This window comes from Culicoides brevitarsis, chromosome 3 (assembly GCF_036172545.1).
Source record: "Culicoides brevitarsis isolate CSIRO-B50_1 chromosome 3, AGI_CSIRO_Cbre_v1, whole genome shotgun sequence".
Taxonomy (NCBI): domain Eukaryota; kingdom Metazoa; phylum Arthropoda; class Insecta; order Diptera; family Ceratopogonidae; genus Culicoides; species Culicoides brevitarsis.
In genome coordinates, this window is record NC_087087.1 from 2354248 (window position 1) to 2367221 (window position 12974).

General features: G+C 28.7%; 2 protein-coding genes across 2 annotated transcripts in view; one reads left to right on the forward strand and one right to left on the reverse strand.

Moving 5' to 3' along the window:
- The window catches only part of LOC134835871 (protein amalgam), a 135224-nt gene that overhangs the window by 93159 nt on the left and 29091 nt on the right, over nt 1-12974 (forward strand). The window contains exon 3 of the mRNA XM_063850861.1: nt 7475-7600. Within this exon, the coding sequence (XP_063706931.1) occupies nt 7475-7600 (126 nt within the window). The remainder of the gene's footprint in view (nt 1-7474; nt 7601-12974) is intronic.
- LOC134834403 (uncharacterized) lies at nt 10616-11237 on the reverse strand. Its single transcript, XM_063849049.1, has 2 exons — nt 11100-11237; nt 10616-11040 (listed from the first exon to the last, which is right to left on the reverse strand). Exons 1-2 carry the CDS (start codon nt 11155-11157, stop codon nt 10742-10744), a joined length of 357 nt encoding a protein of 118 aa, XP_063705119.1. The 5' UTR covers nt 11158-11237; the 3' UTR covers nt 10616-10741.

Consider the following 12974-nt stretch of genomic DNA (forward strand, 5'->3'; position numbering starts at 1 on the left):
AACACGCGAGAAATCTTATCTCATGTTTTCATTTGTTTTTCGGTTTTTGTGTTTTTTTTAAACATATTTATTCATTTATTTATACACACAAAAAAAAAAGCCGCAGACGAGAAAAAAATAAAAACATTTTAATTTTTTTGAATGACATGCCCGGAGCGACTGTTTTTGACACACGCATATTAAACTCAAATTTGTAGAATCGCATGTTGTTGAACTTACATGAGTTTTAAATGGCAGTGAATACGAAAATAATGATCCCCTTGTTTATCTCGAGGTACGTGCAAAAAAAAAACACGCATGAAAGCCCTCGTTCATCTAAATCCTGATTATGACTTTTAAATTTCGTCGTCGTTGTCGTTAAAAGTCAAAATAAAGTCAAACGAGAAGAATGGAAAATCAAGGAAACAACACCTTTATTGTTCATCCACGCCCCACGCGAGCTTCAAGCATATTCAAACATGAATAGAGATAATTTGTTTTTCATTTATTTTTTTCTTCGTGCGACATTCGTAAATGTCCCTTGTGTATTATTTTGATGACTTATCAGACAAAGATGACTTTTGTCTTTTTTTTCTTCTTTTGTAATTTTTTTCGCTACTTGCTATGTCATTATTATTATCTTGCGCTCGTAGCGCTCTGCATGAATATAAACAACAAAGCAGGAACAGGTGAACTAAGCTATAATGAGATTTTTTTATTATGAAGAAAGAAGACGATGGAACGCTGGGGAAGAAGTAAATAAATATAAAATATGGTAACACAAGTGACACGCTGTAAAAATAACGTCATCAGCTTTGTTGTTGTTTTCTTTTATATATTGCCATGGTTCACTTTTATGGCATTAAGAAAGAAAAAACTGAGGTTTAAGCAATTTTTTCGATTAAAATACGCTCAAGTCTTGAATTTAGAATTTTTCCTTTGAAGAATGGAAAAATAAATTTTTCTAACGTCGTAAAATAAATATCTTCAAAAGAAAAACAACAACGTAATATTAGACGATAAATAATAAAAAAAGAAGAAAAAGAAAAGAAAAAATTGGACAAGTACTGTCAATCAAAAGTTTATTTACCGTTTAAGCGAAACACTCGTGTTAAGGTCAATTCTCTTTCCTTTCGAGATCTTTCACACCTCAACACACAAAAGTTTTAATTGTAAATTACTTGTTTGTTTATCTTACTGAAAGCCCTCATCATGTCAAGACAAAGTTTGTTTACCATCGCACTTCATGTTCAAGACAAGAAGGTGTTTCAGAGTATAAGTAACATGATTCCCGTTAAAGTTCTTCAATTATCCAAGTCACGATAGAAATAAGGCGAAATATCTTTAATCAATTTATCAATGCTTCGTGCGACGTTTTGTCTATTACTCACTTTGCGCGAAATTTGTCTGCTTCTTCGATTATTATCGACGAATATACGATGGGAATTTCATTGAAAATTGGATAATTTATATATTTGAAAACACATTAGGAATAACAAAATAAATGACAAGATAAGGAGTCATTTATATTATTTTGGAGAGAAGACGGCTTTTTATCATTTTAATTCGCGGGCGTTTTACGCGTGACTGCCAAAATGATAAAAAAGTGTGAGAAAAATAATATTAATGGCAGATTATTCGATGTGATATTGATTTGATTTTTTCTCGTTTGTTATTGTCGCAAAGTCGATGATATTGAAATATTTTGTTTTAATGAGATACGGAATACGAGACGTCTCCATATTTGGCTTGAAGGTTTTTTGAAGTTGTATCGACTCTTAATTTTTTTTTAATTTGCTTGGTTTGGGTTAATTGGAAGAATTTTTTCCTGAAAAGTTAAATTTTGCTTGGTTTGGATTAAATGGAAGGATTTTTTCTTTAAAAAGTAATTTTTTTCTTTATTCGGAAAAATTGAAAAGTTGAAGAAAATTAAAAATAATTAATTCAAAAAAAAAATAAAAGAAAAATATAGAAAGGATTAAAAAAATAAAATTAAAAGAAAAATTAAGAAAAACAATGAAAAAAAAATTAAAGGAAAAAATTAAAAAAAAGAAAATTTAAGAAAAATTTAAAAAATATGAAAAAAAATTAAAAATAAAATTTTAAAAAAAAAAATAAAAAAGGATAAAAAAAAAAAAAATTAAACAAAAAAAAAACTAAAAATAAATTTTCAACTAAATACCAAAATTACTTACCAGACGTCTCCATTATGGCTTACCTCAAAGCTATTTCGATTCCAATTTCAATGTATTTTGATACCTAAATTAAGAACGATACAAATCACTTTTTCCAAGGTTACCACGAAACCCAATCCGCAACATTTTCCCCCTGAACGCCGAAAATTCACTTGAACTAATTTATAAATATTTACAAAATAACGACAAAACGTATCACGAAACACACACAAAATAGTTGTAAAATGTAATTTTGAGCGTAATTGAGGCACACAGTAATCATTTCAAATAGCGAAATGAGAAAATAATAATTTAACAAGAAATTTATTTTTGTATGAAAGTTTTCTCCTGCTTTTTTGTGTCTGGCAAGCAAGGCAAGTTATTAAAATGTGTTTTATATCAATTTTATGTTATTTTTCGGTAAAATGACAACAATAACAACAAAACAACAAGTTTTGTATAATTTCGAGATATAAATGGAAAATAGTCGAGTAACGTTGAAAAAAACTTGAAAAACAAGAAAAATTAAATTTTTCTTGCTATTTTCCTTACAAATATGAAAAAAAATTTTTTTTTACGGAAATCGTCGGTTTGTTTGTTTACATTTCAATAATTTTAACTTTGTTTTGAGAAATTCTATGACCCGTAAAGTTTCCTTCGTGGTTTCATTTTTTTTAAATGAAATTCAAGTAAAAAAGTTACTTACCATCAATTTAGCTCTCTATGACGACGCAAGTAACTTATATGGTAGAGACTTCAGTTACTAATATCCTCTTTTTGCATTGCTCGAGAGCATCATCATCATCATGAAAATGATTGCAAAAATGTGTAAGAACTATCTTTATGGTCTTTTCATCTCGTTTTATTTCAACGAAATGTCTGTAGACAGAGTGAAGTATGTTGTAAGTGTTTTTTTACTGCAATTCTGAATCTGAAACATTTCAGCTAAATTACGTTTTTTTTTTCACTTGCCGAGAAAAAATTGTATGCAATAAAACCAGATGCTTCAATCATGTTTGCCACTCTCCAAAAAGCAACAAAAAAACACTTGAAAAGTTACAGACTGGGTTTCGCAAGAAATGAAACAATAATTAGACATAAAATTGGTCAGTCACGTACGAATTGCACTTCACTTCCAGTTTGCTTGGATTTCGTCTTTTTACTCCTTTTCGGCTTGATACTTCGGCTCGAAAAACGTAAGAAGGCAATTTAAATGATGATTGTCTTCGAAATTAAACTTCCCCCAATTTTCTTCTTCGTCTCTCATTAAGTAACTACGTGTAATTGGTTCTCGTAAAAACTTTGGGTTTCCGGATGTAATATTTTTGAGTGAAAAAAATTTTTTTTTCCTAAATGGAACGATCAATATGTTTGCCAAATTAAAATTTATTCTTCTTTATCAACGACGTTTTTCTTTTTTTTTTTGTCTTGTCTCGTTGTCCAAAAATTTTGTGAAATATATGTGCGAGCCAAGTCTATTAAAGTCAACGAGAAAGAAAAATGGGCACTAAATGTACGTAAAGTGAGATAAGGACTGAATAGTTTCAGTTACAAATATACAAGTTATGTAATGTCTCTCGCTCTTTCTGTGTGTTTTGCCATGAAAACGATGTTGATATGAAATTCCATGCCACTTGAATTGAGTGCTTAAGGCTTGTTGTCGTTTATATTCTGGAACAAGATATTTAAAAAATTGTTTCATATTTTTTCGACTTAAGCGCATTTGAAAATTAAAAAAAAAAAACTTAAAAAAGAAAATTTCTTAAAAAAAATTTTTTTTTTGAAAATTTTTCCGAAATAAAAAATTTGAAAGCTTAAATTCTTATTTTTGCCTTAAAAAGTTTTTATAAAAATACGGAATGACGACAAGAACTCGCCATTTTTTTCAAAAATCCCGAAACTGATGTAAAAAATATCACTGTTAATACAGAAAAATGAGTTCAGGCACAGAAGCAGCCATAAACTAAACGATGGAAAAATAACGGGAAAACAAATGGCATGGCGCAAGTAATTGTTATTGCGATATAAATATTTTTTTTGTAAGTTGTTGCATTTTATCTCACATTTTTTATTGTCTTTTAGTTGAAAACTAAAGCTAAATAATGTACGAGAACAAAACGAGAAACCTCAACGGAAATCGAGACGTCATTTTAATTTAATTATTATTCCTTTTGTCGTCATTTTTGTTCGTTTTTCTCTCGCCGCCGCAGTTGCACTTTACACACACACAATAAACTGGAAAATTAATTAAAATTTTCTTCTTTATCAACTCTATAAACGACATTTCTCAATTGCACAAGGAATTGGAATTCAATGAAAATTAATTAGCAGTTAGAGTTTTTGAAATTTGATGCGGATTCATTTGCAAAACGATTTTATTATTAAAAAACCGAATGGAGACGCCTGTATCTTACTCTCAGATCGCAGCGGATTTAGTGGATATTCAAAGGATTTACGGAAGACGACACCCAATTAAAAAAGAAAACTTCGGCACAAAAGCAAAATTTTCATAATTAATCCCGTATGGCATCGCATTCAGACGAAGCAACTAACGCGGAAAAGCATAAGGACAAAATTAATATAAAATCCCTCTTGGTTGTTGCAGAAGGCATTTAGCATTGCAAACAAGGGAAAAGTCAAGCAGAAAATCTGCAAAAAAAAAGATGAAACTGTTTCAATAATAGGCGGATAATTGATTTTCTTTTCCGTGCCATATATAAGAACGAAACTTAAACAGGATGATTTAAGATTAATTATTTCCTTATGACTCAAGTACTTTTCTTCTTCTTATCTTGCTGCCTGCCATGACGTTTTATCGACAATCACACTTTTTAATAATGACCATGGATGGAAGAAAAAACGGATTATCCATCCTTCGTATCGTCTCGTATCGTGAACTCGAGACAAAAGACACTTAATTATTATTTTTATCTTGCAAAGTATCGCTTCTCTCTTTATCTCTCTCGTTTATGAAGATATATGGAGAGATTCGTTGGATGAGATGGGGGGATGGACATTATCAAACAGTATCAAAAATCAATATTAATGTCATCTTAGGTGGTTGTTAGCCTACTACGATACAACATGATACTTAGACATTGGACAAACATAATAATATCGGGTTACAGAGAAATGTCAATGCTGTTCTCTGCTCCAATTGTGTTGTTCAGGAGTCGATATGATGTCTTGCTTATATGAGATTTAACTGAACTTTAAAACATTTTTGTCTCAATTTCAGTTGTTGTTGTATTTCTTTCCATCATTTACGATGATATTACGACGGTTTAGTTCGTTTAATATCACTTTTTCATATACTTATTTCGTTTATCACATATTGCTTTGCCTTAATTTTAAAAGTATTTAAACTATCATAGTCTTCAATATCACAGTCATTTTGTTAAAATAATTCAATCCTTTATGCCACACAGAGTTTTTGCTTGGTTTGTATTAATTGAAATATTTGTCATTTTAAAGAAATATAACTTACCGATATAAAAATTGCCGATATGAGAGACATCCTTCGAAAACTGCTTCATCCAGTTCACACAAATTGCCAGTTCATTTTCATAAAAGCATCTTTGTTGAAAATTGGAAAATTTTCTGTGTGACCCATTTTGAGCAGTCTACAAAGAAATTTGATAACGCATGATTTTCCAAAACTACACAAAATTTATACTCACCAAGAGAGAGATTCGAAGAGAACTACAGACGACTGCAAACTAATGAAAAGAAACAAATAATTGATTGCTCGTGAAACCCAATATTATCAGCAGCACATGTTGCTCTCTTGCTTCGATACTTGTTTGTTTGTTTATTTTCGAAAGTTACACTCGAGGGACACAATATTATCTTTTATTTAGTGAATGACCAAACCAACGTCGTCGCACGTGAGAATAACAATTTATCTCTATTGCTGATGAAATGTTTTTTTCTGATCATGATTTAAAGAATTCTCGGAATCGAGACGAAATAAAAAGAAAAAAATTCAAGAAAATCGTTAATATTGATTACTTACCTGACGAAAGTGAAAAAAAAAGTTGCTACGTCATTATTTACCGACGGAAGGAATAAACCAACGACAGAAAAACAATAAAGCGAAAGGGAAAAATCACGGTCTGCGTGAAGTCAAGTGAAGTACATTCGACTATTATACTTGCTAATTAAATTACTTTTGTTTTTATAGTTCAGGTTCTTTTCTTGTTTGTAAATGTTCCGGCAATGTTATCATCAGAAAGGATCAATCTCGTTCTGTTATACTACTTAACTCACATGTTATAAACAAAACGGAACTTACATTTATTTTATGATATTCTCGATTTAATTACCTTTTTTCTGTGTGTAAATGTGTGTAAGAACCCTGTGATTCGAAAAGAGGTTAATTTTAACAATTAATTAATAATTAATTTTATAAAATTATAAAATATAAGTTTTATCTTCTTGACGTCTCTTAAAAATTTTAAAAAAATATTTAAAAATAAAATTAAAAAAAAAAAAAAATTAAAATAAAATTAAAAAAAAAATTTTTATATGTAAAAAAATAAATAAAAAATAAATAAATAAAATAAAAATTAATCAAAAAAAAAAAAAAAATAAAAAAATAAATAAATAAAAAAAAATTTTTAAAAAAAATTAAAAAAAAAAAAAAAAAAATAAAAATAAATAAAAATAAAAAAAAAAAAAAAAAAAAAAAATTAAAAAAAAATAAAAATAAAATAAAAATAAAAAAATAAAAAAAATAAAATTAATTTAATTATTTATAAGATTAATTAACTTTAAGTTTCAAGGTTTCATTTTTGATCAATTTTCTTTTGAAATGGTAAATTTATATAATTGTTGTTAATTTAACACTTTGAAAAGAAGTAAACCAAATCCTTCAAAATGTTAAAATTACCTTTCAAAAGACTTAATTTTTCCATTTTAGAACAATTTTTTAAATTTTCAAAAATTATTTAACATCTTGAGATATTAATTTAATCACGTTTCTTGAGGTGTTAAAATAACACCTAAAACCTTAAAATTAATCCCTTTTCGAACCACAGAGGCTCGTATAATGTCGGAACACTTTAATGCGATTTATATAATAAAATATTAAAGAGAACAGAAATTCGTTCCGGTTCATACACGTGAAGTCGTTGCTACACGAACAAAAAGGAATTTGTGGCATTTTTCTGTCTGTACAAACATATGTGACTTGAAATAAAAAAGCTCTTAATCAAAATGTTTCATTTGATATTTTTATTTCTCTGTCACATGTGAAAAATTTTAGGAATGTAAAAATTTTTGTCTCACCCCATTTTTCCTCCTTTCTTTCTCTTTTGCAGGTGATGCCAAAGGTCTATCGTCACAATTGTCCGCAAGTGACGTTCCAAGATTCTTATCGCGCGGGCACACATACCGAGCAGTAGTTGCCGATACGTTAATCTTGCCATGCGAAGTCGAGAATTTGGGTAAGTTTTAAAAAAAATCTTTTTAAAAATATACAATTGCGGAAATATGATAGAAATGGAAAAAAAGTTGATAATTTTATTTCTCTTCGTATCTTGCCGTTATTAGATTAGAAAGTTTTAATAGTTTTTCTAACTCCTTTTTCTCCGTCTTGTCTGTCAGCTCAGATTTTGTTTTTCGCGCGAAAATTTCATTAAGGAAAACTTTTTTTCTCCTAATTTTCCTTCTTCTTCATAAGGATGTGCGAAAAATTGCTAATTTGCATAAAAAAATTGAAACCAACAACAAATGAAATAAAATAGAAAAAAATTATAAACCAACTTTTTCTCTCTGATTTCTTTTTGTTACAACTTGTCAACGACGACAACCGTGTGCATTCTTGCAAAAAGTTTCTTTTCACATCTTTTTTTTCTTCTCGTGCTGAGTTTCGTTGTTTCTTCGTATCAATTCAATAATATTCTTGACATTTTACTTCAAATTCCTTCTTTCAATATTAACAATAATAAAAAAAAAAGAAGAAAATAATAAGTAGCACAAATATTGTTTTTTTCTTTCTTTCCATGGAAAGACAATCCAATTTTGTCAATTTTCTTGCGAAATGCATTTTTTGCTCCCTCGCACAAAAAAAAAATTATAAAAAACTGAAAGGGAAGAAAAAAGCATTAAAACTTTTGCATTATGCAAGAAATTTGAAAGAAAGGAGAATGCAAAATAAATGATAATAACAATCATTTTTTGTGTGACTTGAATAGAAATCCTTCAAATGGGATAGAAAAATGTATTTCTTATGAAATGATAAGTTTCGATAATGACAATTGATGTAAGAAGAAAAAAAATTGTCAAGTACCTACGGGAAACGGAACAGTTGGTTTCCTTGTCTGTCTCTGCGTTAAAAGTTGATATAAATAATAATTGGGTTCAATATTCAATTTATAACCTTTTACTCTCTCTCTCCTTGAATTAACATATTTTTACAGTTTTTTTTATGTTCATGGCCCAATTTTCGGCAACATCATCATCGACATCCGATCCAAACCTCATGAAAAAATGATAAATTATACATGAGCAAATAAAACACGTTTGTTCAATTTTTTCCGATGTACGAACATAAAATATTATAATAAAATGATGAATGAACGATAAAACAAAAGGAAAAAAAAACAAGTAATTTACTCAACATAAAAAAATTTGTCCGTGCTGTGTGTAACATATTGCGAATTATTCAGTTCAATGAGTCATGTAAATAAATAAATAAAATATTTTTTGACCGAAAAATCATGCAAACTCTCCGCCGAGTTGATTCGCTATGAACAAATAAAAATTTACGACAGAAAAAAAAACTAATTCAATAATAAAATAATTTAAACTTTACTAATTACTTTAAACTTAATTATTTTATATTTCTTCATGATGATGGAATGAACGACGTTCAGTTGTTACACGATGATCATATGGAACATAAAGTAAAAGTAATACAATATAATAATAATTATCTCGGTGAATGTGTGTCTATACGAGGGAAATTTCAAGTTGGTATAAAGGTGCGTTCTTGTTTAAAGGGGTTTCCAAAGTTACGGTAAGTTCGAGAATCTCGAGATATGGAATTTGATTAATTTATGTACTCCTCGTTATTTAACAAATATTTTCAACTTATTTAAATAATTTTATACTTTAAATAATTTTATTATACTTAATACTTTAAGTTTTAGTTTCAGAAGGTTCGATGGAAAAATTATGAAAAAAATCATTGATATTCATCGATAAGCGTTCATAAATGCACTCAATAAAATTTTGAAATAAACGATTGAAATCGATTTGAAAATATAAGTTATAAGCATTTAAAAAATATATTTTAGAAAATTGCTAAAAACGATCGCATTTTATAAGAAATCAAGGAAGCAGAAGAAATTCTATACAAAACTTTGTTGCTTCACAATCCTGTACGTTTAACTGAGCTACGTTTAGCAGTTGAACAATTATTTATCCACAAAATGTCAGAACCAACACCCTCAGATAAGGTCAAAGCAATTAATGAAATTGTCAAAAATGAAAAGTTTTGGCAGATAATAAACTTACATCTCTGATGTGTTTGATTTAATTAATAAAATGAACATATTAATGCAAGGAACTACCAACGTATTTGAGTTGAGCAAAACATTTTTAAGTAAGCTCGTTGAAAAGCTGATAAAAAAATGAGCATCATATCGAATTATTATATTATCGAAATAGCTCGTGCCGAGTATTTCTGATGAGTTTATATTTTCTGCTAATGAAACTATTATAAAAAAAAGTTTAAAACGAGAATTTAAATCATTTTATAAGAAAAAAAATTTTACTTACCAAAAACTTTGATTTCATTAGTTTTTCCTTTCTCAGAACACTTTTTATAAATCTCTTGTCACAATGTAACAAAATAATTTAAAATATATTTAAAAAAAATATATTTAAATTTTCAGAAAAATTTCGAGATTCATAACAATCCCTTTAAACTACAAACCCTTGCCACACACAAAAATTCACAAACAATAATAAATATCTCTTCAACATACGATGCGATGTGTAATGAAATAAAGTAACTTCATGAAATTAAATATTGTTGTCTGTTATTCGTAAATACAACAGAAAAACACAACAATTCGTACAACATCGAGAAAAAGAGAGAGAATTTTCCATGGTTATTGTTTTATTTTAATAATTTTATAAAATTTTTGCATATACTCCTTTTTGTTGTTGTAGTAGTATATCTGTCGCTATGCTCAACATAACATATTCTGTAAATATTTTAATAAACAGTTTTAATGAACATTGTTGCTCCTCTTGACGTTTTGTTTCCATGCTCATCAACAGTTTTGTATTTGTTCTTTTTTGCTCTGTGCGCGCCATACCTTTTTCTTTGCATAACCAATTTAAATAAATGAATAAAGTTGTATGTTAGACATTTTAGCTACGCAGCATCAGAGCAGAGAACTAATTAATTGAAATTGGATATAAAATAAATTGAAATAAAATAACAAGTGTATTTGGGCATCAAAATGAAGAAAATGATGGCGACGAGGAAAAACTTTTTCCATTTATTAATTTTGTTGTTCGGTTAGTTTCGCAAATTGAAAATTTATTAAACACCTTTTGTAATTACGAAAAATTTACAGCAATCTAAACAGCAAGAAAATGAGCGTATTGATGAGCACCAATGGCAAAATCAAGCTATTGCTCGAGTTACAAAGGTCTGTTTCGCATTCGAAGCAATCGGGATTATCTTGGCAGTAACCTTTTACGTAACATCCGCGATGAATGACCTTTCCGCCGCTCATTTGTTTGATACACATGGGACTCTGGGGCGAAAAATTGCAATTTGTATCGATCCCTTTGAAGTCATCCGTGCAATTTTGCATGCCAAATGGCGTCGCAGTTCCGCACAAATAGCATTGAAGGGCATCAGCTTCTGTTTTTACAGAAAAAAAAACTATAAAATCAATCAAAAATTTAAAAAAAATCATTTACCAAAAGCGAAGGTAAAAACAAGAATGCCTGCAATGGCAAAAAAGTATTTGGGCGTCATTCTAATTAAATTCACAAAGCGAAAAAAGTTGTTTCACGTTTGATTTTTATTACTCAACTAATATAAGGTACCAATTCACGCTACAAAACGTGTTTATCTTATCTGTACTTGCGCGATTAGATAAAAAACCGACTATCGACGGAAATTTAAAAAAAACATGACGATTGGTAATGAGTAATAGATATGTGTGTCATATACGAAAAAAGTGAATGAATATCAAAGTAAATATTTATTTGAGAAATCGTCGGTTTGTCGAAAAGTCGTTCGTCATCATTATCGAAATCGTTCATTAATCTGAAATTGGATTTAAAAATAAATATTTATTTGCATTTCAGTGTATTGAATTCAATTTTAATTAAATTTTCCATTAAAAATTCATTTAATTTGATTTATTTAGTTTGATAAAATATATTCAAAAGAGAGTGCAATTTTAAAATTTTTCTTTTGAATTTTCAGTTTTTACTAAAAAGCTCCAAAGTCCGAAAAAAAATAAAAGTTGAAATTTGAAAATCGCCTCATTGTTAATTCAAACTTTATTAAAAGATTAAAATTTTATTTTTTTTTCAGAAAATTTTTGTAAAGGAAGTTAAATTTTATTTTCAAAAAGTTGAATTAGCGAAATGCGATTTACAAATTTCATTTTGAATTGGCATTTTCAAAAATTTTTAATAATATTGATTATCAAAAGTAATTTTTGATCAATTTCAAGCTTAAAAATCATCAAATATGCTTCCAAAGACAAAATTACGTATTTTTTTACGTAAAAATTACGTATTTTTTACGTAATTTTTACTTTTCAAATGTTAAGCTTGTAAACCATCAAAAAGACTTCCAAAGTAGTTTTCCATACTATTTGATAAATTTCAAGCTTAAAAATCATGAAATATGCTTCCAAAGGCAAAATTACGTATTTTTTTACGTAATTTTTATTTTTCAAATTTTAACCTTATGAACTATCAAAAAGACATCCAAAGACACTTTCTGTAATTTTTGATCAATTTTTAGAAAAAAAAACCACAATAGTTGAATTTTTCATGAATTAACATTGAAATCTTCATTTTTCAATGTCTCTGTAACTTTTTCAGGAAGCACAAAAGGAGACTTTTGAAAAATGAATTTATTCATATTTGGGTCGAGTCACGATCGTTGACATTTTCACATACGCGCAAAGTCAGCGACTAAAGAAGGAAGAAAATGAAAAACGATGAAAGACAAAAAAAAATGATGAAAAAGAACCACATTTGTTATCATTATATCGTGTATCTCATGAATGATAATGCGAATATGAAGCGATATGGACAGCGTGTCGACAGAGCTCAGCGCTAAATTCACATCACGTAACGTGCAGCGAGAGAGAGATGAAAAAATGAAGAGTCACTTGTGAGCATGTGTGCGACTCCGACGACGCTACACTGATGATGATGAAGACAAAGACAAAGCGGTAATGAAAAAATATGGGGAGGTCATGTTGATGTTTCAATTTGTACGAGAAGTGAAAAAAAATGAGGGAATCAAGCTTAAGTAGGTCATAGAGAAAAATCTTGACTTCGAGGTGACTCACAATATTTAGCGTTGTCTGGCAGTCAAGGGTTTCACACGCACAACAACTTTTGAATTGTTAATGCAATTCAAAGGACGACGACACCCCGAGACAATGACTACTGTTGCTCATTTATTATAGAAATTTACGTTTGACGCTCTCCCTCGTTTAATTCGTAGAAAAAAAAAACCTTGAAAAAAGCGACTGTTTCAACATTGTTGTCTACAACGATTTTTTTTTTTTGCTAAAAGAAAAAAATTACAAAAAACATTGCGTT